Raw genomic sequence first — 27,715 nt, 5'->3', positions numbered from 1 at the left:
GGGAAGATATAACAGAAACACACAGAGAAAATTAAAAATGAGGACACATTTGTATCAATTCATAATATTGAAATATGTACCAGCTGCAACACAGTGAAGGACCAGATTTACAACTTGTTGCCATCATCACAGCATCGACCAGTGCGAACAAAGATTATAGTTCCACACTATGTCGATTTGAATTACAGCAGTATTTCATTATGAAGTGGTCTAACAACCTCATTGGAAAAAGATAATGATGCTTCCAGTGACACAGACCAGCATAATGCGTTCAAAAATGACCCACTGTCCCATGTCCCTGATATCTAAACACTGTAGTATTGTACTTCTAAGCACAAGTGTGAGGATGCAGAATCAAACAGAAAGCCTGTAGTTTTATAGTTCAGCCTTGACAAGCTCTGACAGGTCATAAATAATCCATGGCCATCTTGTGCAGATTTAAATAGAATCCCTGGTGGTGATGCAGACTGGCTTTGATGGGTCTACTTCCCCCCAAATCCCAGCATTTCAGCATTCTGGTGTCTTATGAAAATTATTACTGGATACAAAATCCTTAAAATATATCATGATCAATATCAAGCCAATACTTCACAAAATATTTCATTTTAAATGTATCCCTCTATGAGATGGAGATGGAGAATAGCGTGTTAAATTTAAGCTAAATTTATATTTACCAAAAAATATCTTCAAACACCATTTTATTTTGTGGCATAAATTTAACATTTGTGTGTGGTGTACAAAATACACAACATATATGACTTCTGATGCTTCTATTAACTCCAATGTCTTGGTGGAGTTATCTAATATGATGATATTGACCTTTTGTAGAAAATGTTTATTTACACTGGCTGTGCTAACAGTATCAATATTGTTTATTCACATTTTGTTTCGTTCACGAACTATTTCTCATTTGTTTCAAACTAGGACTGAAACTCAGCTTGCTAAAATCAATGTACATATTAGACTCAGTTTTTTACAAATACATATATGGGCTTCTGTGTAGAATGTATATGTCTTTTCAATAATCAACTAACACATGCCCACTTGGATAACACTCACGTTCAGTTTGATGCAACTCTCAAGTTTTCCAATCCACCGCCTCATTTTTCAACGCACATTTTGAGGTCTGACACATGAAAGAATGACTCATGGATTATGAAAGTTCTCTATTGTACAGTTTTGCACATTTTACATATCCAGGCATGCTGTACAACAGTCACAAAAGAACCGTGTTTACTGTTTTCTTTGTACGAAGAACTTCTACAAAGAACCAAAGGCTGTTATACATAGCCATCAGTCCTGGGTAGCTATGTTGTCACATACGTTTGTCTTCGATGGTGGTTGCGTTCCTGCTCAGCAAACATAAGTCTAATTAAATTGTCATGCTTGAAAAGGACAGATTAGAATTTTCTTTGAGGAAATTCTCTCATTTTGCGTAGTGCATCAATGTTCTTTCATTACGTTCACCTGGGATACATTTTACAGATATAGGCAGACCACAAGAATATATTGTAATTTCAGGTTGTAATTTGAACTAGATATATAACCCTAATGTTGCTCATTCATACCGTAATAGTATTTTCTCGATGTACCTTTGCATTCAATTCAGGGTAATACATGGGATAGCGTGTTAAAGCTGAATGAAAGAATAATCACTTTCTTCGAATGATGTTGCTGCATTTTCGCTATTATGTTTGCATAATACAGTAGTCTTATACTTTTTGATACTCTTCCATTAATGAATATGGCATTATTTGTCGTATTTATTTGAATCGTGCTGTATATTGTCATAACAGTAGGCCTATAGTGCTGTCCCTTTAACACAAGGCTTTTAATACTAGGCGTGTTTCCTGCTCCCATTGATCAGTAATGAAGGAGCCGGGCACTCTCAGCGCACAGAGAGCAAAATACTCCGCGCAGTTTGTCGCAATTTCACAGAACTGGTATCCTCGTCTGCTTCACCTCCGCAATTGCAGATCGAACGCCACTGTGTCAGAAATGCGAACAAAGAAAGAAAATAGTGTGGGCAAATAGGAAAAGGAACATCAATCAGGGACGCTAGATTACAGATAGTTTCAATAACCCGAATGTACATCTGTCAAGATTCATATGCTGATGAGCATATGCAGATATATGGATTTCTTTCTAAGGGATCGTGAGGATTTCTTAAGCATCTGGATAAAAAGCGAACAGGACACTTTATTCAATGGTCGATTGAAAAGCAGTGCGTCGGTATACTCTGGACGTAAAATGAAGATTTGGACAGAGGACAGAAATTCTATCGAATCGCGCTGAAAAGGGGAAACTTGCCTTGGTAGAAATGTGGCTATAGCAAGTGTTGTGATACATTGTATCAACATAAGGAGATTTATTGGAGTCGTTTTCTGGGAAACCAACGCATGACAGCAGAACGATATAATAATCATTATCATACACTAACGAGTTTCCTTCTTTGTTAAATATCGTGCATGAATTGTTATTGATAGACTAGGCTACATGTTTACATTCTAGCCTATAGGTGCAGCATCGATGTTGTAAATATTTGTAGACTACAATGTCACGTGAAATTGACTGAATAGTAATGCATATTTCTAGAATCTCACAGAAACCATGCTATCTGTACTGATTGTGGCAGCGCTGTCATTCAAGTGTAATTTAACACTTGGTAGGAGGCGAAACCACGTTCTCTGACTCGCAACATAAATATTGTGAACATCTGAATCGTAACAAAAGACGCGTGTTTCTTCCAGTTTTTGTTTAACGAATTTTTAAGTTTGATTGGACTACGAAAAACGCTAAGAATGTCGACAGTAATGGTGGCAAAGAAGGTAAAACGAAAATGGGAAAATCTCCCAGGCAAGAACACTTTCTGCTGCGATGGACGTGTGATGATGGCAAGACAGAAAGGCGTCTTCTATCTGACCTTATTTTTAATCGTCGGGACCTGCGCTCTGTTTTTTGCATTCGAGTAAGTACGCCCATCTTTCAAAATTGCATGATGGAAAGGTGATTGTTAATTTAACCAAATGTGTTGGAAATAACTAACACATTTAGGGCGTAACCTCAAAACAATCCTTTCTGAAATCGGCAATACGTTTCTAACGTCTTTCTTTCCTGCAACGCAGGAAGATCCTCTTTTCTTAAAATGGTGTGCTTGTCTGAAAGTCAGTAGCCTATATTTAATTGGGCGTAAAGAGATGATAGGGGATATTCATCCAAATTCACAAGCAGACCCCTAATTTCTAATACATATTCAGGATAGGGTCCACATGTCTTCTAAAGAAATGATAGCATAATATGTGTCTATGGGTCAAAGTGCGGAGATGGTTGTAGTTGGCTTTGGCTTTGGAACTAAAATATGTGTATAGAGATTCAAACCCCTGTTTTACATTCCCTTAAATTAAGTAATTAAAATCATATTTCTGTGGACCTTCTTAACAGATGCTTCTTCTGAAGTGCTTGATTTTAAATGTCCACTTAGTACCAGTGTTTAATGGACGATGTCTGATTTTCTGTGATACTGGTGGCGAATTACAGCTGATCAGTGGTGTGATTGCAATCCTCAGATAAATTTCAGTCCCTCTCATTGGCAGATAGTGTGAAGTGAAGGGTGACTTGGGGAGGCCAAGGCTGGCAGGGCTAAAGACAGCACAACCTACACCACACTGTCTCAGCAGAAAAACATGCTGTAGATATGGTTAATGAATAATTACACAGTAAAGGTTTTAGTGTTAATTCAACTGACTGATGAGATTAAGAGTAAACTGTCCTTTATCAGAGCTGATTTAACATAATATGTTTAGCTGTGCCATTAAAAACTGAAATTTTGATTGGGTAAGTATTCAACTTCTTTAAATAACTGAAAAATTCTGACGAGCCAGGAATTTTCTGGTCACTCCACAAATGAAGTTTTTACGACAACAGGAAGAAGGAAACCTTTACTGGAAAAAGCCCACCTCTATTCTTCTTATCTTCTAATCATGTTATGGAGTTTACTGCAAAGCATTTAAAGGATGAATTGTGATTAGATAGGGCAAATGCAAAGTGTTACAATCGGTACAGATGCAGCACTGTGGCAGGCCAGATTGGTTGGGTGAAATGTAACTCTTTTAAAGTTTCCATTGGCCACACTACAGTTCCCCTGACCAGTGTTCTTTGACCAGCTGCTCATTTGGAAGGGCGATACAGGTGGTGCCCAGGTTGTACAGTACACCAAGCCCCTTTTTAATGGCTGACTTGATAAATATTCAGTGCTATGGACTTTATTTAATCCTTATTCTGGGCAGTACCCTACCTTATCCCTTGGCCGTTTTGAATGCGTCTTGCTATGAATGGTTGAATTTTTGTTTGAAATTCACTAGTGGACAGAGGGACCTTAGGCATACAGATGTATTTGTTTTTCCTGAAATCATACGAACTGCCATTCAGTCATTTGTGTGACCAGTAATATTTTGCACCTCAATTATTTTACTTTTGACATAACAATTTGGTTGACTATTTAGCCAATCAAAACAAATGTAATGACAACATCTAGTGTGCAGCACCTTAATTGTGACATCACAACTAGTCACTGTGACATCACAAAATTCCCCTCTATTATCAGCCCCTCTCTCCTTATGGAAATAATGGGAAGTCACTTGTTCAGACAGGAAACTGACAGGAAGTGACTATAAATGAAACAGGCTCCAATTACATAGATGAAATAGGAATCCTTGCTGTGCCAGAGATGTCATTATTTCTTATAACCATGAAAGATCCCCTGAAGGATGATGGAAACCAACCTCTATATGTTTCATTTCCATAAAGAATTAAAGCTGGTGATTCTCATTTAAGTGGACTGAGGTTTTGCGTGTGGTACATTGCTATTTCCCTTGTTGAATTTTTCTGTTGTGATTGATTTAATTAGGCCTCAAACCACAAGGCACTGTACCAGCAGTGGCCGTGGCTCAATCCCCTGTGAGATACATTTTTAGGCCTTGATTTGGTGCCCCCGGGGTGTGTAATTGACTTGTACAGCATTGGTGTGACTCCAGTAGGCTGGTGAGCAGTCCAGCAGTCCTGCATTCTCGCCACTAGATCCATTAGTTCTATTTCCTGTTTGTTTGTAACCGGCATACTGATCCAAGACAGATCTCTGTGGTAGAGAAGAGATGGCCATCCACTGCCGGGCGGAAACAGTTGCAATCCTTTCCATGAAAGCCCAAGCTTTGGACAACAGCCCAGCAGAGGCTAATAGCAGAGGGTCATAAGCACTACTTTCATGTTACAGTGATCCATAATTATCCCTCATGGGGGAGCTGTATTTGCGTAGAAATTGAACTGAGCAAAAGGCATAATTAAAAAATTTCCCATTATAGAGCCATTAGATATGTTTCTGATTATATTTTTCAATGGTGCAATGACTATGGCCAGAGGAAGGATATAAAAGGCTGTAGATCTGCTGTAGGGAGCCACATCTGAAGACTCATATCTGTTCCTTTAAATCAAAAGGCTGAAACAGGGCAAGCTTTCAGATGGATTGTGATGAAGTTCTCATCAGAAGAAAAAAAAACCACACACACACACACAGCATTATTCAATCAGTGAAGGCCTGGTATTGAATTCAGAGAGCATTATCTGAATGTTGGAAGTATGCAAACAAAATATCACTGATGTGTGTATTACCACAAAGGAAGACACTTCTATGTAGTGAGGGGTATAAACACCTAATTTCACATAATGCAATAATGCTTATTGGAAATTAAAAATTCAAAAAGGAATTGGTCTTTGTAGTATCTGTATGCCAAGCTTATCTCTGGCTTGGATTTGTTAGAGGAAGGAACTGCATCTGGTTATTTAGATAAGGTTATTGACCATCCCCTCCCCCCTTTTTGACAACATTGATCTGGAAACCAAGGAAAGAGCTGGGGATTACGTGATACTGCAGACAAGAGGTGTTGAAGCTATGTGGAAAAACTGGTATTGACAGGTTTAGGTAAGCACAGGGGGACTTTTGGAGAACTCCAATATCTGTTTATGGCTCCAGTATTTCTACTTCATACTGATTCTTATATAACACTATAGTACCAACAGATATAGCCTCTTGAACAATGAATGCAGTCTGCTAGGAATGTCAGATAAGGCAGTCGGGCTCCAACAAGGTATAGCTAATTGGGTTTATAAGCATCAGTGTGAAATTATATGCAAATACCAATTTATGCTGTCTCTTATTGAGGTCATTTACATTAGCCATGAAATTGCAACTGGCAAGCACTCTTCAAGGTAGCAGAACAGAAGAAAAGAGGAATGTGGGGATTTCTGCTGGTTTAGCTTGTGTAACACGAGAGCAGGAGGTGGGAGAACAGAAAGACACTGTCCCTCATTCCAGCTGAGCACGGTCCACAAATAATGGGTTGTGCATTGTTCATATTTATTTATTTGGCAAGTTATCCTATCCAGGTTAGCTTTCAGAGCATATAAGTTACTTGGCAAAATAAAAATCTCCAATAAGCAGGGATCAGCAACATGTCCGTACACAGACACCAGGGTCCGTGCTAAAACATTTGATGTCCTATCAGTGTAAAAATTGTGTACTTGACTGCTATAGGTCATATTTCTTTCAGAAGATTATGGCAGATGGGAGTGGTATGAAAACAGCCATAGTCTGCAAAGGGAAGTCTTCAGAAGCCTGACCAATATTGGGGGCTCATTCTACACACTGCTTTGCATTTCAGCCAAAACCTCATAGGCAGAATGGAAAATTGGAAGTCATTGTTTTCCATAAGGGGAAACAGTATTCCATGAGATGAGCGCTACCATTTCCTGTGCGCAGCATTTGTGACGTGAGAAACAAACATGAGGTTGGAGCTTGTCAGGTCCTCTGATTGTGATGGGAAGCCTTTGCTTGGTGCTGCCCAGAAATTCATAAACATGGGAAAACAAGCAAATGTTCGTTTGGCAATTTATGGCTGAATATATTTATTTTGTTGGCTGTTGGATATAGTCTCCTGGTTAACCTGAAATACCATTGGTTTTGACATTTCTTATATTTGGAGCAACTATCCCAGTAGGTATGACTTGAAAAACTGGAGCTAAGTCCCTTCTGTCCGACCTACAGTGGTGACATTGAGAGGAAACAGTGTTTATGCCACTGCACAGGGGGCACCAGGGTGATGGTCTGGCAATGTGTGGGAACAATAGGCACTCACCTACCTTATTCTGGGCAGGAAAGAAAACAAGCAGTGTATCTATTTTAATGCTAAAGTAAACATATCTGAAGGATGCGTTGCTAGCATTAGCGGTGTCGATACTTGTCACTCCATTGAACAATAATTAAACCATAATATACCATTCAGTTTGGCTGAATAGGGGTTAGTAATTATGGAACATCTACAAAAATATTATAGCCACAGTAATGGATGGAATGGTAAATGGACTGCATTTATATAGTGCTTTTATCCAAAGCGCCATTTTCTTATGCTTGCTGGATGGGAGGCCTAAATGAAAAGAGAGTTGTTACTTCACTACATTATATTCTACCAATCACCAAGACAGATGTTTAATTGGAAAATGCTGAATGTTGATTCAGTGTCTGCCCATGAGACTGGTCATAATTAAATAACTTGAACTCAGATGTTTATTTCATAAATTTAACAGTGTTGCCATTTATCAGTAGAGGATGTATGAGCCCAGACGGTGCCAGTATGGACTAAACATCATCTATCAATATTTGGAGGCTCTTAGCATGATATTCATTACAATACTTTTTCATTTCTTGAAATTATGCATACTATCTTATGCACACAGACATTGGGTTGACACAGACATAAAAAATGAGCAGATAAGGTAACAGTCTTTATTGAGCAGTTAAGGGAACAGGAAATGTGTTGCATCACACCTACAGTATATCTTAAAGAACAGCCTAATTAAGCAGTACTGTACTGACAGATAGGATTTGTGCCTAGGCAACAGTGCTGGCTGAGCCTCCAGGGCTCAGATCATCACCATCGAGTTCGAGGACTGGGAAGGGATGACTCAGGGAGCCAGTGGCTAGGAAATGTAGCTAGTTTGAAGCTCTTCATTTTTTGGGGATTTGAGGTCTCTCAGAATCGAAAAGGACAGAAGCACCACGGACGACAGTGAGGCTGGCTGCAAAGCACTAGACGGATGCCCTTCCCTCGCACCTCATCTTCTGGCTGAATGGTGGAGATGGAAAGCAGCATTGATTTTTTTCACACCTCTTTATTTGTGTCTGAGCGCAACATTATTGCACATCATTGTTAAAAGTCCAAATTAAGTGTGCGTAAATGCAGGGTATTAAATAGTTTTCAGCGGTGAACGCCAGGGTGGATTAAACCGTGACATTACCTTTGGAGTGGCAGTCTGCGTGTGTGTTCGGGGGGGAGGGGGAGGAGGGTAGAGGCGGGAGTTGAGGGGTGTAGACCATTCCAAGGCAGAGCCTCTCAGTTGAATGGTTTTGTTATGATCAACACCCCATCAACAGCTCAAGCTGCCGAAATGCAGAAGTCATGCCTCTGCAGCGGGCGTGATCGACTTTTGATGGGGTCCCAGGGAAAGATGGGAGCTCTTAAAGCCCGGTCATTCCTTCATTCGCCCTTGTTCAAGGGGCCATTGTTGAGAAAAGGAAAACAGATGTGGGATGCTTCGGAGAGAGAGTGCCTCTGTGCTTGAAGTGCTGACAGCAGCGGTTGATGTGTTTGTCCCATGGAGAGGTTTGCTGCAGACATCTGTGCTGCATTCACAATTCCTTAAGCCCCTCGTGTTTATTTCCTGCTTTCTAGTGAATTCCATATTTTTAACAGTGTAATTGAGAAACTCTTTGCCATGCTCTATTAATTTACCTGGAATTCGGGAAGGACGCTACTGTTTTCTTTAACAAATTGTGACAGACGCAAAAGAAAGGCCATACTGTTGAGCTCTATGATTCATTTTGAGGGTGTGACACAGCCTGGAATTGTACATCATGTAAATTAATTGTTGCTACGAAAGGACTGGTTTCACCATGGTGTATTGATAATGGGGTAAAACATTAACCAGGCTTACCTTTGAGTGTATTATATTTATCCATATCAAAAATTGCTTCCCTGACAACACCACATAGCAAAAATTTAGTTTTTCAGATAAAGAACTTGTCCAGGTGAACAAAATAAACACTGGAAACCCATAAGAACGTCAACCGCTCATATACCCATTTCCATCTGTTGCTGTCTGCAAGAAGGCCATAGTGTACCCAGCCAGCACAGCTGCACTGATTAAGAGAAAACCCTGGAGAGAATCAAGGCTTTTCAGGCCTGTATTAGAACCGTTTTTATTAGCATTTATCTCTCAGGAGGGCAGCATGTTTTAATATCCCAGTAGGGGCCGGCTGTGCGTAGTGAGAGAATTATGTGAGGGGAGAAGGAGAGGAACTGTAAGTGAGGAATCTCTCTGTGGTTGGTCACTGCATTTGCCTGCATGGTTTCTTTAGACTTCCCCTCTCCTTGGCGAAGAGAGGGGAAGTGCAAATTGAAACTTAAAAATTTTTTTTTTTTTTAACCTCTGCCACTGACCATAAGAACAGTTGAGGTTATGTATTTCTCTTTTGTCTGTCTGTCTGTCTACAGCAGACATGTCCAATCTTATCCTAAAAGGGCCAGTGTGGGTGCAGGCTTATGTTTTAGCCCAGCACCAAGACACCTGGTTCTACTTATAAAGGTCTTGGTTGAAGACCACGATTAGTTAAGTAGTTAAATCAGATGTTGTGCAGGGCTAAAACAAACTCCTGCGCCCACACCAGCCCTTTTCGGATAAGATTGGACACCCCTGGACAATAGGTTAAGTGAAAAGTGCAGGATTGACATTGAATCCTTCTTGTCATTGAAGTTGTTGTCTCGGACGTAAGTGTCTTTAGCCTGCTATGAAGGTTAATCCTTGCACACTGTTCACCTTTTGCTTGCTTGAAGTTATTGCAAGGTTGCATTGCTTGATGCACTGTTTTCTGTTGAATGCACAGTGGCATTTTCTCTGGGGACTGCCAGGCCCCTGAGGGAATAGTGTGCTGTATGTGAAGTTGCCAGGCTGGTTTAATCCTGCTGTACTGTATGTGTGGAAGACGCTTGTAAAACCAACTGCTCGTTTACCAATTAATCATTAGTCCTGCACTGATACCACTCCAAATATGAAAAGTAATAATCACGGAGCCAGTTTAATTATTCACACTCCCAATTATAGTGCACTTGAAAGCTGAGGAGGAATATTTGAAATTTAAATCAAAAGCCTTTGGGTCGCTAAATTAATTGGGGGCAGGAAGCAGGTATTCATGCGGTCTTATGCCACAGAGGAAACTGGGACATTTTTTTAAGTCACACACACCGCACACTGTACCATACATTTTTAACAAGATGTCAATGAGTGAAGTTAACAGGAAATAATACCCAGAGGATTTGGCATGCGGGCTATGAACCTCGACTTGGAAACAGATAAGGAGTCTGCTGTGTGACCGTGATAGATTGCAGTTTTAATCCGAGCCTTCCTCATGGAATGAAACGGAAATTGCACTTCAAATTCGGATCCGCTGTCCTGCGCCTCCTTCTGACTGACAGCTGTGGCACCAGAGTTTCTCCTTACTTGTGAAACCAAACTAATCCTGATCCATCGGGAAGCCTGCCGTTTTGATGCCTGTGGATGATAAGGTGCACCTCTGTTTGCTGGTCATCAGCGTTTAAGATAGTAATGGCTGACAGTTTGTGGTATCATTCAGAGGCCCTGCTCATAGAACATGCAGACTGACTGACTCTCCTCCATCACAGTAGGGTAAAGGGTCGAACAAACTTGGAACATTCTTTGCAGTTCTGAGCGCTCGTATCACCTGGATTCATGCCAGTGCTGTGATCACCCGACTTGTTGGTCTGGCAGTGAAGCCGGAGTGCAGGTATGTTGACTTACCTGTATGGTCCGTACACTGTGCCTGGAGGGGCACAGTCTCTGCCTATGTGTTGACTCCAAGAAGGTACCACCCGTGTCCCTGCAGGGTGGATTTTATCCCTGTGTCCTGTAGCTTTGACCCTGAGATTTTGTCATTGGACCCATGTGAAAAAATAGTGTTTTGAAATATACTGTTACATACTTTAGTGTACATAATTATACTGAGGTATGCTAAAGCATATTCATTTTTTCACATGTGGAAAAAAATCAACAAATTGTTGTATGCGGAAACAGCCTTGGATAAAAGATTTCACATGCTGAACTATCGCTCCTGTTTCATTTTCCTGTTCCTTGTCTGTTAGTGTTGTGTATGCGGTAACTGAGGGAGGGATCGAGAGGTTCTATTAATGAATAAAACGGGCCCTCTGTTGACACTCTTGTTTTTGTTTGCCTCTATTCAGCAAACTCGTGTTGCCAGCGTCAGGTCACGTAACTGCTTCTGTGTGTAAGGCTTGATAAGAGAAGGTTCACACCCTGTAGTACACTCTGTAAATGGACTGCATGTTTACCGTTTCTGTGCATAGTCTTCAGTTATATTAAATTTTATTTACATATTTGTGTTTCTTTTTTACAGAGACACTGTCAAAAAGATGCTTTTTGACAGTGATACAGGAAAATAGTGTAGGGGATGTACCTCTACTATTTGCACCTCTATATGGTTATACCGTACTTCAAAAAATGGTGGCATAATTGAGGGATAATAAATCCGTCTCATTACGAAAATATACTAGCTATAAATTGGAAATTTCTATTAATAATGCTTTTATTAAAATTGCGCATAATAGTTAATCTGAAAATCATAACACAGTACTATATATTCAGGTAATACCAAATTAATATAAATGATTCAGATTCAGAGGTAAAGGCATGTTGGAAGTTCTTTTGATTAGCAGCTGGTGACTTAATTCAACACAAGAGTAATATTAATACAGACAATCATGTAAAACATAATACATTTTATTGAACAAAAATTAATGAAAAGGGCAAAGCATAATTCACTGCTATAATGTACGGTAAACTGAGTGTGTTAACACTGGGCGTGCATGCGCACAAGCAAGTAAGGAGTCTTGTATGTTCTACTCCTGTGCGTGGGGTTGTGCAACATGGTGTGCGCACTGCAGACATGGGTTCCAGGAGAACAAAGAAGTTTAATTGGAGGGAGATTTGAAACTAGCTGGAGCTAGTGATAATGGCGTGTGATGTGTGCCAAACAGATGAAAGATCGGTGTGTTAATACCAATCGCAAGATCGCATGCAAGCTTTTCTGTGTGTAATGTATGTTAAAACTAAGACAGCTCGGTGGATGACTTAGAGGAAAGCAAATGAAAATGGTAAAACACCAAACATTTACAGTAACCATTCAACACATTAACCATTTACACAGTTATGCTTATTCAGTCAGAAAAGTTGCGAAAATTAAGCTATATGTCTAATGTTACAGCTTTACTTGAGTTCGCTGAATTGGTTCAGTTGTTGGAATGCATTCTGGTTTTCAGGGTGAAATCTGTAGGAGTTGTTGTGGGAAAAGGGGAAGCGCTTGCCCTTTCATCCACTTCCAAGGCACACAGCCGGATCCTAGTCACAGGTCGCTTGCCTCGTGGGACTTACGGAAGTTGCTCTGCAGAGTTCGTTGTTGGATATGTGGCTCCCTTTGTGGTAATTCTTGGACCACGGCTAATCGCGTAACCTCTTGGCGCCTCATATGTGTTCGGTGATCTTGCGTTGTTTGATTGAGCAGGCCTTGCGAGCTCTGCGCAGTGTGCGTGTTGCGTGCGAGAGGCACGCGAGTGGAGCAAGCGAGTCATGAAAGTGGCAAGTTGAGAGAGAGAGGAGAGTGTTGTTGCCCCTTTTATAGTTTTATTGCCAGCTATGCATTTCCGTCACACAGTATTGAATTTTCCATATACAAGAACTGGAGACAGCTTCCGCTTACCGGTTCCATGGATTCCTGTGTGAGCTGCTCATTGCCGCATAGTTGAAAGCGTAATTGCGTATAAAGCCGGGAGCTGTCAGTCCAGGGGGCCTCAGACTGGGGGGTTCCCTTGAGATGGTGGGAACCCCTCTGGAATGACGTGTGCCTGGGGGAACCCCCTGGAAAGTGATATCAGAGGAGGGAGTCACAGACTTGCATATTCATTACAAATTACTGGCCGGCTACATACCAGTCGGGTCCACAAACCGGACATGCGAAAATCATTTTAAAATCATTTTAGACATCTTGAAACCTCATTGGTCATTGTTATATAAGATAAAGTGAATTTAGAATTTAAATTTAATGTCCAACTACTGTAAGTTAACATTTAAAATTCAATAGGTGTAATTTAATAATTATTACCATTGATGACACATTTCCATGATTAAGCCACCTTTTTGTGTTTGTATGCTGGACTTGCATTTACACCGAGGTGCTAATTTTTGTATGAATTGCTATGCTGGAAATTTCATCTGGGACAGTGTCTTACGTCACTTGAAATGTGGTTGAATGTATGGAATTGTAATTCTGTTGTCTCTACAACAGGAAAGTTTGAAAATTGGGAAAGGATTGTTTTTCTACCAGTAAAACACTAGTAGAAGTCTCCATTGATTGCAGTCCTGTCCTGTTCACTCCACACTGTGATTGCACATGGCCCTTGCCAGACTGCTGATGCATACAGGATTTTAGGATTTGCCACCCTCAGAGCTAAGTGCTCTCAGACTGCAGCAGTCATTCACTGTCTTTATGCTAATGCTAATGGGTTGCAGCATCTTTTCTCTTGAGGGCCCAGTAAATGTTGTCCCTGGCTGTAATTTATTCATTGGCACGGCCAATGGGTGGCCAGGGCCACAGGCAGAAACTACTGCTAAATTGGTACAGCTGCAGCTCATTGAAACTGATCTGAAGGTCACTTGCAAGGATACATTGACATTTTAATTCCTTGTGAAGTCTTTAGGCCCCATGGTTTGCGAGTGTGTGTTTGTGCTTGCATGAGTGTGGCTGTTTTCAATCAAGCTGTGTAAGCTTTAATGGACTGATTTGCTGAAACCATGTATTATCCCTCAATTATTTAGGTTTAAAATTAGATTGGTTCCCAGTTGGATTGTAACAAATCCTTATTTTGAAATCAGTCAAAAAATCTGATTTTTATTTTTGGAGAATAATTAATCTCTATTTTGGCTGGTACCGTTTTCAGCTAACCCATTTATAACACTGAATAGCAAATGCAACCCATAGCTACGCCATTCATTTTTCAATTTTAGTTGTACCTTTTGTCCCTTACAGGTGCCCATACCTGGCTGTCAACCTGTCCCCCGCCATCCCTGCAGTTGGAGCCGTGCTCTTCCTGTTTGTGGTGGCTATGTTGTTCAGGACCAGCTTCAGTGATCCTGGCGTGCTGCCTCGTGCTCTGCCAGAAGAGGCCACCTTCATTGAGATGGAGATTGGTGAGTTCTTCTTCAGGCAAGGGGGTAATGGTGAAGGGGGCATTTAAGTGTATGTGATGCTTCATTAGCTGTCGCACAAGTTTGGGCCAATTGAAGTGAAAGGTAAATTTAGAGACACGACTACTACTCAGATCCGTGTCTCCAGTGGTGCGGTTATCATGCAGCTGTCCATACTTATTTATGTTTATGTTTACATTACATTACATTACAGGCATTTAGCAGACGCTCTTATCCAGAGCGACTTACACAACTTTTTTTACATAGCACTTTACATTGTATCCATTTATACAGCTGGATATATACTGAAGCAATGCAGGTTAAGTACCTTGCTCAAGGGTACAACGGCAGTGTCCTACCCGGGAATCGAACCTACGACCTTTCGGTTACAAGCGCAGTTCCTTACCCACTGTGCCACACTCCGTCCTCCACTCCGTCCTTGATGTTTATCAAGTTTGTCCGAAGCTCTCATCCATATACTCAAGCTCATCTGCCCAAACTCCAGCACCCCCCCCCCTCCCCATTTCAACAGCTGCTCCGGTTGGCACTCTTTTGTTCTTCTGTTTCTTGCACATAAGTTAAACTTAGTCAAACCCTCTCTCCACCAGCCACCCCCCACCCCCCCTTCACCTCATGCTGTAGAGTTGGGAGAGGAGAGTCCCCCCCATGAGGAATTATAATTGTGGCTAAATATCCTTCCCTGTTTTCCATTGCATTGTTTTGTGACAGCGTATTTTTCCTGGCTGGCTAATCATTGCTTCTGGCTGGATAGAGTAGCTCTTCCTCAGCTGTGTGTAATGGGACTGATGGTGTTTCACCTCAGTAGTTTCACCCTTTGCTGCTTTTTCTGTGGAGAAAACGACCACAGTGTTCTCTGCAGACAAGCGCTCATTGACCGTGGGCCCCTTCGCCCCCCCCCCACCCCCCCGCCCCCCCATCCCCCTGTCTGTGGCTGAGATTTACGGTGCCCTCCAGGCGTCCTCTCCTTTGCTCATTATGGACGAGGGGCAGGCGGATCGAAGTGGTCAGAGCCCCACCAAAGACTAGGGAGGCGGCTTGTCTTTAGAAAGTCTGCTGCGGGAGGATCGCTGTGAATTCAAGCTTTATCACCATCAGTCCTGACGCAACCCTCAAAGGTCCTTTTGTATATTTAAAAAATAAATATTGGGCGCAAAAATTCAATGTTGATGAATATTGTGTTTTGAAAATTTGAAGAGGCTTGTAAAAGTGTGGTAGGGCCTAGGCCTAGGGTGTAGCTGTTTTCTTTCCTTTGCTTACTTGAGTGTGTGTGTTTATATGGGGGGGGGGGGGGGATGTTCTCTTTTTCCTTGCCTCCTCCTTCCCCAGAGAGCCATGTTTTTGTCTTCTCAGCGGATGAAGTCACTAACAACCCGGAAGAGAGAAACTCTGGAACACATAAATACGGAACATCACCTTTTGGGAATAGCTTCATAGATTTACAAACGTCAATACTGATCAGACTAATACAGTTTGCTTGCTACTTACTGTTTTTTTCAAGTGTGTCATTCTGAGTCTGCAACTGTATAAAAATATATGTTTGTATGTAAGTATTTAAATCTCTGTTTGGATTGCGGGCTACATTCTAAGATGGCTGATCATTTGTTGTTTGAATCCCATCTAATTATTTTCTAACTTTCAGGCTAGGACTCATAGCATTATGCAGATCTGTGTGGAGATGCAGATACTTTTTGTGATCAAAGACACTTGTATTATGTCCAAAAATGTAAATACTTAAAAATAATTTTCTACCGGCTCTCAGGGGGATATAGCAGATAGAATAATGGCATTTGAAAATGGTTATATTAATGGTCAGATACATTTATTAAACTGAAAGCCCTCTTGTACAGTGCTAAAAAAACGTGATTTTATTTGATAGTGTGGTAGAAGAGGAGGGACTTACAACAGTCTTGTTTTTGGATGCATGCATAAACATTTATGGGATTATTACTCCATAATGAATAAGGCTATTCATTTTCCATGTCCATCCAATTAAATACTGTAATTCTACATGCACCATTTAGATGAACATCTTCTCAAACAAACATATTTAACCATGGTTTATTTTGAACTGTTTAATGAGAGTGCTGGCTGGTGCTACTGTACATCTCTCATTTAATCAACTTCTGGCTCATTTTTGTAAATAAGTAGGAATCTGAGGAATCCAGGAATCACCAGTCTGTGAATTAACGGCTGGCTTCTATAAGAATGAGCTGTATTTCACCTCACTGTCTGTTGTGATGCCTGTAAGCAACTGAAGACTGAGCTGTACTGTAAACTGTCTGAAAAACAAAGCATCTAGAATTCAACACATGACACAGGCCTGGATAGATATATCAAGCACAAATGGTCTTAAACAGGCCCCCTTGGTCAGTCCAGTGGAGCATTTTCCCTGCGTCAGTCTTCACCGGGTGCATCAATATGTTTTACCACAAGGGAGATGGGGAGCCAGAATGTATGAGTGTGGCAAATTGCCTCCTGACCCAGGGGCGTTTTGGTGATGAAGCCCCAGTTGTGTTTATCAAATCACGTCAGCCTGTTAGCACCATGGTCAGGGAGGAATACTAATGAGGTGGAATATTCCAGGAATAGGTAATGAAGACCAGACAAACAGCAGGCTGTCTGAGGGCAATCACTGTCACTAGTTTGTAATTAAGACATACAACTTTTATATCATTAAAGCCGGTGATAATACATCCTTTAAATGCATGATCCCTAATAATAGTACACGCAGATACACTAAGATGTTTAGCTATTGAATCCTTCCTATTCGCAGATATCTCGTGTATCACATCACACACAAATTCTGTGGCATTGCATTGATTGCATTGTCATTTTCATTATTAATAACTGCAACTGCTGGACAAAACAACCGAGTTAACTTCCACTGCAACAATTTTACGTCATCTACCCAAAGTGCATTGCGTGTCTACCATAATGGCGATCTCCATTGGTCAAAATTTCTATTAAAGGCTTCGGTTTTTTCAATAACTGAAATCTTTTTTTGTGGTTTTTACAACATATTTCCACAGTTGAGGGCATTTACAACATATTAAGCCCTACAAGTCTTAGCATTCGGGGTTCCCTTTAAGGGGTATGGACTGCCATAGAGATTCCCTATTTTCAGGGTAGCTTTGAATGAGCTGTTAAAAAATATTTTCAAACACACTGGTTAATAGATAGGCGTTAATATCTGAGGGAGATCCTCCTTTTAGAAACTAATGCCTTCAGGGTGGCCTTCAGGGTGGTGGTGCTGCAAACGCTTCAGGTAAAGGTGGCCCAGAAAACCATGATGACTCTTTGCAGAGCCTCTGTTCTTCACACTGTGGGAAATGGGCTTAATTTCTCTCCTGATCAGTTGTCATGGTGACTAATGTTGTGTTGAAAGTCCATCTGATTTATGAATGTTTAATTTGCGTCACACAGTCTGCTCTCATTGTATATACTGTACAAGCTAAACCTTTCGAGAGTCACAGCATGTCATGGTTCTCTGTTTTCAAGTCGAAGTTGGAAAAAAAAATGCTTATGAAGAATGTTCTTGGGGTGTAGTACATTTTGAAGCCCATCCAAGTGAATTATACAACTGCCGTCCAGTCCCCTGTGACACACCATACTGTGACATTGTTCACCAATCATGATGTCACAAGCACATGCATTATTACATCTTTATGAAAATCAATGGAATCTTCTCTCACTATCTTTGTTCCATGTCTAATTTTTCCTTGACAGTAGCTCCTTTTGCATGGACTGGATCACTGCAGCCTCCTGCTGATGACATCCTTTAAGGTGGAGAAGTGCCCATCCTCTCCCATACTTGCTCAACATGCCCCTCCCCCTTTTTTCTGTGTCTTACAGAGGCGGCTAATGGGAACGTCCCGCCAGGGCAGCGCCCCCCTCCCCGCATCAGGAACGTTCAGATCAACAACCAGATCGTGAAGCTCAAGTACTGCTACACCTGCAAGATCTTTCGCCCTCCTCGAGCGTCCCACTGCAGCATCTGTGACAACTGCGTGGGTGAGTGACACGCGGAGACAGCCCCCCCTCATCTCTTCATCCCTCCATCCTGTGGGATTACAGCTTTTCCATTTGCCTGATGAGGAATGCATGTTCTTTTCTGCTTTGGAAAGTATGAGCTATCCCAAAATAGTTGGACCAAACTTTGAAGACTATTGAATTTATGTGCAGCCAGGTCATTAACAGGTGGAAGAAATGTGACTTGGAAGGCAAGAGCCATGCTGTCAAGATTTCATTGAGTAGCAAATTAGTTTGAATGGGGGTGACTGCAAATAGACTGCAACCCCCCCATCCCCCCGGGACTCCCTGTGGCCAGAGCCAATATTTTGCTGACTCTGCAGTTTCTGTGTCTGCATCCGGCCTGGTTTCGGTGCACATCCTGTCCCTCTGCACCGAGGACAGCTGTCCCGCCTGCACAGCTGCAGACTGTCTGTATCACAGCTCAGCATGACTCAGCAGAGAAGGCACAATCTGTCTGTACTTCTCTACTGCAGTTCTGTTGACAAAGATGGAGCAGGAAGTTTAAAAATGGGAACTTCAGCTTGTTTTATAGAACTGTTACTGAATGTTGTTGCTTTTGGAAATGACCCTTCATGTCTTCCTGTATCATATATAGTAAGCTCCATAATGTTTGGGAAAATACATCTTTTTGTTTTTTAAATTTTGTTTGGTACTCCACAATTTATTTGACAAGTTATCATTTGATCTGCATGAATGCAATTGAACATGCTTTTCATATACTGATGTGAGAACTTGGCTGCAGTACAGGCCTGACAGATCATCATCAGTGAGGATACTCTCCATCTGGTGATGTCTATGGGTCACAGACTTCAATCAGTCTTTGCATGCTAAAGCATATGCGACTCTAGCACTAAATACTTTCATTCATTTTTACTACTTTCATTTAGATAACATTAATAGTGTCCCCAACATTGTGGTGCCCTGAAATAGGTGGGGACATGTATAAAAAGTGTGGAAATTTCTATACGGAAATGTATATTGAAGGTGTATGTCCTTAAATAAAAGCTGAGAATGTGTTTATCCATGTGTCGTTTGATTATAAATAAAAAATTCTGGAGTACAGAGCCAAATGAAGAGCAAATATGTCTTTATCCCAAACATAGTGGAGCTCACTGTGTTAAACAATTGTTGACTGGTGCCTTTATTTTCCTTCTACAGGCTTGCATTAATGAGTGTTTACATGGAAAATGCCTTGCAGGAAAGAGCATGAGTCAGTATTCATACACACATTTCCTCATGCAAATTATGTTGTGAAATTCAGTCCATTGTTGGCATCAGGGCGGCGTGGTTTAGTTCCATGGAGGAGGACATAAAGCAGAAAAGAGTATGTTTAAAATGAGCCTTCAGCTCTAGGAATCTCCTGCTACTGGTGTTTGATGAGAATTACCCAGCTGTTCCTCATAAAGGCTGGGAATAATACATAATAAAGAGAATAGTCTCTCTAATCTCTCTTTCTCTCTGTCTGTCTCTCTGTCTCCCTCTCCCTCCCCCCAACAGAGCGCTTTGATCACCACTGTCCCTGGGTAGGGAACTGCGTGGGCAAGAGAAACTACCGCTACTTCTACCTGTTCACCTTGTCGCTTTCGCTGCTCACCATCTTCATCTTCGCCTTCGACATTGTCCACATGGTGATGCGTGAGTGTCCCAAGGGAGAAGGGCAGGTTGCGATGGAACATTGGGTGGAGGTGTGGGGGGGGGGGGCATGTGTGTATGGCCTGGACTGTATTGATTCAAGAGGAGAGAGTCACTGGCAGTTGCCATGGTGCAGTTTAAGGAAATGGAACGCGCGGAAATTGGCACGAGCTCACCCAGGAGCTCGTGGCGTCTCTCGGTAATCGTAAAAGTGATGCGACGTCCCTTTCATCTTCCCCATTCTTCACAGCAAGAGAAGACAGCATAGATAAAAAGCAGCTCATTTGCCATGCAGAGCAAAGGAGGAGCATATTTTTAGTGTGCTTAATTAGCTCTGGGCCTGCCATCTTAATTTAGAGTGGGATGATCCCTGCATTCCATCACAGAGTCCCATCATTGGAAGACCCACATATGAAACCATGTGCTTGTGTGTGTGTGTGTGTGTGTGTTGTGCATGTGTGTGTGTGTGCTTGTGTGTGTGTGTGTGTCTGTGTGAGAGTGTGTGCTTGTATGTGTGTGTGCACGTGTATGTGTGTACGTGCGTCTGTGTGTGTTTCTGTGTGTGTGTGCGTGTGTTTTCTGTGTGTGTATATCTTACACTGACAATATATCTCCTCTTGCCTTCCTCTCAGGTTCTGTGGACTCTGGTTTTGTGGGTGCACTTAAGCAGACTCCTGGAACATATCCTTTCAGGTGCACATCTAATGGGGAATTCCTGAAAGCTGTGTGTGTGTGTGTGTGTGTGTGTGTGTATTTGTGCTGTGTAAGGACTTTTGTGGAAAGCCCATGACACATGATATGCATAAAGGCATATGTGCTTAATGCTCACAGATATATGTGGCTGCTGTAATTGAAATTGTTTCCATATATGCAATTAAATATTAATCTGAAGATTAGATCTTCTGATGAGTTCAGGCCGTAGTAATGCTGTAAGGGCCTGGGGAGGATTCTGCGTCTGTGTGTCTGTTCCTGCTCCAGCTGTTCCCTTAACCCATTGCTACGGTGGTGGAGGTGGTGGTCTGTTTCTTCACCTTATGGTCTGTGGTAGGACTGACTGGATTCCACACCTACCTGATCTCCCTCAACCAAACCACCAATGAAGACGTGAGTGCTTTTTCTGTTTACCTCATTCTTAAAGCCTGTAATTTTCAACATTACACATTGCATACATTATTTGTGTGTGAGAGAAAATGATCTGTGAGTGGATTTCCCAGCATGGCATTGCCCAGTGGAAAATTACCCGGAAACCTGTGTGTTTTACTACATGTGAAGGACGGTGAATTTCCACGGCAGCGGGTACTGCGTTCCCATACACTGTCCTCTTAGACTTGAGCACAGTGCGCTAGTGCTTCCACCCTCTCCCCCCCTCCCAGTACGTAATTCATGCCCTATTTCAGTTGAAGCTCCTAGGTCCCTCTCTGTGGTAATGAGGCATGAGCTCGACATGCAGTGGATATTTGTCTGGGACTGGCTTGTCGCATCCGTCTCGGATTGCTCCAATAATAGGCGCATCGATACCAGCCGGGTTCACGTGGCAGCCAAATGCGTCCGCGTACGGGGGCGTAAGGGCACCTTCGCGCTCGCAGCGGAAACGCAGTGGACGTGCGGCTTCCTGGCTTCCCACGTCGCTGCTGTTTGGCAGCTGGCTACCTGGACACTGTAAATCTTTGATGCGCCATTGAAGCCACAATGAGGGCTGAAGGAAGGGACACAGCAGCGCTGGAGCCATTTGGTCCAGGCCAGTTGCCAGCCAACGTTGCTTTGTCGGCGGTGGACGTGAATAAGTCACCGTGTTTTACTTGCCTTTCTGAAACCAATGTTTTTCTGTGAGAAAGTAAAACCTCAAGAAAGTACTAGGTTGGTCTCTTCCTCTTTACTTAGGTATTTTCTTTGACTTCGGTATGTGCTTGGCATGGTCCTCTAAACACTATTTCAGATACTTTTAGAATAAAATATCCTCAGAACAGCTGCCATTAATTTAAATTGTGGGTACACTTGCAAGTCAACTCTAAGGTAGAACTACTATATTTATAGCCTCAAGTGCATGCAGGTGTATTTATTTTTTACATCCACATCCTGTTGGTTCATTGGCACAAGATATAAGAGCAAGGCAATACTCTGAACAAAGGCAGTGATTCATTCTATTCAGTAGCGCGGCTAACTAACCACAGAAAATTGTCTGGGGAAAAGTCACAGGCTGAGTGCTTGAGTAGGCTGGATTTTCTGGCCTGAAGCTGACCTGCTTTGTCCCATGGCACTGGGGCCGGTTTTGTCACGCAGATCAAAGGTTCGTGGTCAGGCAAAAATCGAGTTCAGAACCCCTACAGTCACAGGAACTTCATGAAGAACTGTTGCGAGGTGCTGTGTGGACCTGTGCACCCCAGGTAGGACCACAGTTTTGTCCCTCCATTTCTCTCCAGTTTTCTCTGTTATGGAGACTGGTAGGGACAGAAGAAAGGTTTCTTCTGTCCCTACCAGTCTCCATAACTTCCTTTCTCTTTATTTCTATCCTCCTTGTTTGCATCTTCTCCCCAGCCTTTTCTCTTTCTGTCTCAATGCTTCCCTCTTTTTTCTTTCCTTCCCTGCCTCCTTCCCTCCCTCTCTCCCTCCCTTGACTCCATCCTCTCTCTTGCATTCTCTCTTTCTGTCTCCTTCCTTCCCTGTCTCCATTCTTTCTATCCCCATCTCTATCTTTTTTTCTCATTTCAATTTCTTACCATTGTCTCCATCCCTCCATTCCTATTTTGCCTCAGCTCCCATCTCCTTCATTTCTTGGCTAATTCTAATTCTGTCTCCACTCTGTCTCCATCCTTCCTTCTCTCTCATTCTCTCTGTCCTTCATCTGTCTAAATCCCCCCCTTTCTCTCTGTCCCCCTCTGGCTTCCTCCTGTCTGTAGCCCTTCCTCTCCCCTCTCTCTCTCTGCTCTTTCTCTCTCTCCCCCTCCCCTGTTCCCTGACCATAATGATTTTGTAGTGGTGGTTAACTGCCTCTCTGCTTTTCCCAGTGTTCTGGACAGAAGAGGCCTGATGCTTGAGGGGTTGCCCGGCTCAACCAATCCCACGGCTGCTCTAACACACGTCAGCAAAAGCAAAAACCCTGAGGCACAGCCCACAGTAAGCCTGGTCACACTTTTCATTCACAGCTCATCTGATCGTGCCGACAAACATGTTGGAGGTGGCCAAAGAATGCTCTAAGTGAGAATGCAATAGCCCAAGACTGGTAGCCTAGCCAAAAACCTACTGTAAGCAGGTATTTATGGCCCATTAATGTGGGAACTTAGGACTGTTTGATTCATGAGTGTGTTCAGTTCACACTCATTTTTCATCTCTTTTTGACCTTGGGTATTTTTAGAAGGAGGTGAGGGAAGGAAATGGCAAGAGAACAGCACTTTCTCATGTGACTCCAATCTAGTTTACCAACCTGACAAACTTTTACAGATACACTGGTCATGTGGACAAAGTGTAAATAATTTATTTTTCACTAAAAGTGTATTGTGCGTAGACTCTACTGATGCTCTAAAGACCTTTATGGGAAGATAGTGTTTTGCTATCAATGTGATTTTCAGGCAAATCAGGAAGTAACACTGTCACTAAATTAGCATTATAAGATCTGGGCATTGTATGCTTTCATGTCATATTTATTTCAGTTATGCTGTTTAATGGTGTCAAATATTCACTTTAAATTTGCTTCTGATTGTCAGGCCACTAAATGACTACACTTAAATTAAGTGTAAAATGCCTTGTTAGTTACATTTTGATTGCACAGGGTTTTTAAAATATGTGTCTGTGCACAAAATATGTGCTTCCTACTATATTTTGAGTCTGCACACTTATTTGTCACTTGGCAGAAAACCAAAGCAGAGCACGGTCCTGATGATGATGTCAAGCCTGACATCAGCACTTCGACTACGGACATATCCGGCCTCGAGAAGAGCCCTTCCTCCTCTGAGATGTTACCCTCTCCCCAGGACCTGCCTCCTGAGCCACTGAGAGACAACACAGACTGTGCTCCAGACAAAGAGGACACCTACTAGCAGGATCGGGAAGGGGAGTCCCTCTACAGCATTGCTTGGGATCCCAGGAAAGCCACTGTATGAAACTACTGAGGATACTCTGTTTTGCAGTATTAGGCCTGTGGTGGTGGTGGTGGGGGGCACTTTCCCATCTTTTGCCAGAACTGACTGAGGAACATGACACTACAGAAAACCGGCCTGTTTTTGGAGGGACATTCTAATGCCATTTTTCATCGAGACATGGTTGGTTCTTTATACCCAAACTTTGCATGGGACACTTTCTAGGAACGGGGGACTGAGAAATCTTAAAATGCGATCCAGTTACCTAGGAGTCCATTGTTTACCGCTACGTGGGGCTTGTATTGATTGTTAGGTATTTTTCTTTTTTTTGTATTTCAATGACCTCTAAATGTTAATGGCCAGTGTAAATCTACCCCATACCCCATTTGACACTGACAATATTCTTCCTGGTCTTATGTATCTCTACTAAATAGCGATATGAAAAACTTTTTAGCTTCTGCAGTACCAAGCAGCGCCTATGCAATTAATCGTAAGAATGGCACAACAGATTGTGTGACTGTTTGGCAGGGTGGAGCTTTGGTGGTTTGGCTGTGGCCTAACATCAGCTTGCAAAAAATATATGCTCACATCTGTTACTTTTTGGTAAAACGATGATGACTATTCAGTCCAAGAAATAGACCTGCGATGTGTTGGATCACAGTAGGAGTGTTATCACCATTGAATGATGTCATTGTTTTCCTATCCCCAATAATGTGACATCATGAGCAGAACTGGCACTGAAACCCCTTAAACATGCTGCACTTTGAGCTCAGTCAGGCATTGGCTGAGTTCATGTTATATTTATGCTATTTATGGACATGGTCCCTTTTTGGTCACTTTTGAGTCACAAGAGAGCCAAAATGGTGTTTTGAGATCCAGATTTCAGCCTCAAATCTTGAATCACCTGTCCCTCTTCCACTGAGGACAGTTTCTGTCCCAAGCCTGTCTGGGCCACGTGTGAAGGGAATGGTCATATTTGCTGCAGGCAGTCAGAAACTGTGCCTTATCTCAGAACTGCTCTTTCCAAGCAGTTGAGGCCATCTGCAAAGCGGCCAATCGGCTTCACTTATGGGTGGTTGTAAAACATTCCTGAGAGAAAATATAATGCTGTGTATGTGTGGAGTATTAAATGAGAAATGTGACCTTTTATAAATGAAGAAATGACATAGAGGAGCAAAAAATGAGAAAAGCCATTATTTGTAAAGGCCAGTGTCTCAATAGGTGTGGGATGAATATACAGAAGAATAGAAGGGGAAAAAATGCTTAGCTGCACACAGTCTCTGTGTTTCAACATTCTTGTTTACTTTTTGCCATGACCTTACAGCCTCCAATTTCAGCAAAATGATTTGATGGCTCATTCCAGAACTTTACTTAAGCATTCCCCTGTTGTCTTCTTGTCCCTGCCTCTTTTATGTGCTTGAGGCAGAGGGCTTTTTGCATTTCTGCAGCAATTTGTTTCTTTTCTTCAGGAGAAAGATATTGGTAGCTGAAGGTTACCTCGCCCATATAAAAACTATTTATGAGTTTGTTGCATCACACTAGAAAAATACAATAATTGGGCCTCATTCACAAAACATTCCTCCGAAGAGGTTTAGTCATCAACTGTGCTTACAAACCTTTTCATGAACATTTCGAAATTCATAATTTTTTCTTATCTGAATTTGTCCTTTGGTACAATCAAAATCTATGTGTGTTTGGAAACATGCTTAAAAGCATATATGCAGTAGATGTTTATACTTAGAATGATTTAATATTTGTGTAGAGTCCATTTAAATAGTTACAGCTATTAACAACAAAATGTTTATTAATACAAGTATATTATATTAATATTGTAATATATTAATATAAAATGGGCTATTGAGTTAACAAATTTACTAGCCTTTCTCTGTAACCTCAGAATTTTTTATTTAGTTTTCAGTTTTGATTTCAGTTTCACTGAAGTTTTAGTTTGTTTTAAGAGCTGTTCAGTTTTACATTTTTTATTTCAGTTATCGTTCTCATTTGTGTTTCAGTTTATGATTATGTTTTTTCCCGCCTAGTTTTCGTTTTAGTGGTAATAATGATAGTTATTATAATGGTTTAATAACGTTCTTAAAGTTTATGAACAAATGGCAATTCATCCTCTGATACACCTGCGATATGCACAAAATCAAAGGTCTGTTCCTGAAATCGCACATTGGTTTTTCCATAGGATATTTTAAAAACAAAAGCAAGAAGAAAAGTTTTGTTAATGAGGCCCATTGAAAAAAGGGGGTGTTATACTCATGACTTTTTGCTTGTATCTGTTAATTTCACACTAAACTGAGCACTGGATTGTTGATACCTCTTGCCAGTTGCATTTGGTGCACATTTAAATTCAGGAGACATTCAGCAATGAGAAAGGCAATTTGGTGGAATAAGAATTTTGATGGATACTGCAATTTGCAGCATTTCTGTCCCACAGAGACGAATATATGTGGTGAAATGAAGCTTATGAAAAAAACAATTTATCTCAAAGTGGTATTCAGCTTGGAATTTACTCTTAATGTTGTATGTTCAATAAAAAGGAACAATTTTTAGAATTTTTTGTGTGACTGACAAACGGTTCTACAGAATTTGCTACATGGCTATGCCAAGTTTACTACAAGAGTGTTGTAAATTTACATGATTGTCGAACCCAATTCACGCTTAGCTCCTGTTTACCAGTGTAAGGAGTGCTTTGAATATAAAAGTTATATTCCATAAGAATGGATACTGAGCAGACTGGCTGCAGACTGGCCACATAATCTTTACTCAGCCTGCAGCTGGGAGTAACACACACGGGGATCCATTCCTTCAGTTTCAGATCATTTAGCCTACTTCCCTGTTCTCTTCTCACTCTTAAAGCACTCCTTGCCTATAAATATGGCCACAATTAAAATCAGATAATGAGATTTCCTACCGAAGACTCTTTAAATTTTGTCAACCACATAAAAGTACAGTAAGTCAGGAGTTAGTAGTGGCAATGCTGTGCACCACAGCCCTCTCAGTAATTTGGAAGCCAGTCTCCAGAGCTCAGTTTCATTAAAGTCAGGAATAGAGAAATTAAAATGTTAATTGAAGACTTGAAAGAAATTAGCAGCATTACAAATAGCTACTTGCAGCTCCTTTTGTTGTTACGCAAGTGGGTCAACCTGCTAGTGGTCAAAATCAGATTTTTTAACTTACAACAAGTCAATGCAAAACAGCATAGGGGTGTGTTGTTTGTGGCATCAAAGCCAGACGAGCTGGAGATATCAAAGTGTGGTATATGAATTGCAGTGTATTATATTGCAGGTATCATTGATGGCATTTGATAGGTGTTCACTTTGCTTTGTAATAACACTGTGATTATGTACTTTTCATTTTCCTTACTTCTCACACTTTTTTTAAGATTAAGATTCAGTGTGTGTTAATTAAAGTGACTTGTCTTAAAACATTGTACTGTGTGATGAATTTCCCTCAGAGCACATCTGATAATGGTGTGAAGTTTGGTTTTGTTTAGATTGTCAAAAGCTATTACAGTTATGAAAAGTAAAAAAAAAGTTCATTTTTAATTTCTGAGCACTTCTATTACCTTG

The 27,715-nt window shown here is 41.5% G+C and overlaps 1 protein-coding gene and 1 long non-coding RNA gene across 2 annotated transcripts; one reads left to right on the top strand and one right to left on the bottom strand.

Annotated features, from left to right (window-relative positions):
• Window positions 1–1,870: 1,870 nt before the first annotated feature.
• Window positions 1,871–27,571, top strand: LOC135262994 (palmitoyltransferase ZDHHC9-like). Its single transcript, XM_064350506.1, has 9 exons — window positions 1,871–2,968; window positions 14,222–14,382; window positions 18,253–18,411; window positions 19,930–20,067; window positions 20,697–20,745; window positions 21,066–21,168; window positions 22,345–22,448; window positions 23,070–23,178; window positions 23,913–27,571. Exons 1-9 carry the CDS (start codon window positions 2,802–2,804, stop codon window positions 24,096–24,098), a joined length of 1,176 nt encoding a protein of 391 aa, XP_064206576.1. The 5' UTR covers window positions 1,871–2,801; the 3' UTR covers window positions 24,099–27,571.
• Window positions 11,904–13,703, bottom strand: LOC135262995 (uncharacterized). The gene is made up of 3 exons (XR_010332367.1): window positions 13,517–13,703; window positions 12,896–13,053; window positions 11,904–12,712 (listed from the first exon to the last, which is right to left on the bottom strand). It is a non-coding gene; the product is annotated as an uncharacterized LOC135262995 (long non-coding RNA).
• Window positions 27,572–27,715: the final 144 nt, after the last annotated feature.

The sequence above is a fragment of the Anguilla rostrata genome, chromosome 9 (genome assembly GCF_018555375.3).
Source record: "Anguilla rostrata isolate EN2019 chromosome 9, ASM1855537v3, whole genome shotgun sequence".
Classification (NCBI taxonomy): domain Eukaryota; kingdom Metazoa; phylum Chordata; class Actinopteri; order Anguilliformes; family Anguillidae; genus Anguilla; species Anguilla rostrata.
Note: the sequence above shows the minus strand (reverse complement) of the source record. Positions and strands in the feature narration are given on the sequence as shown.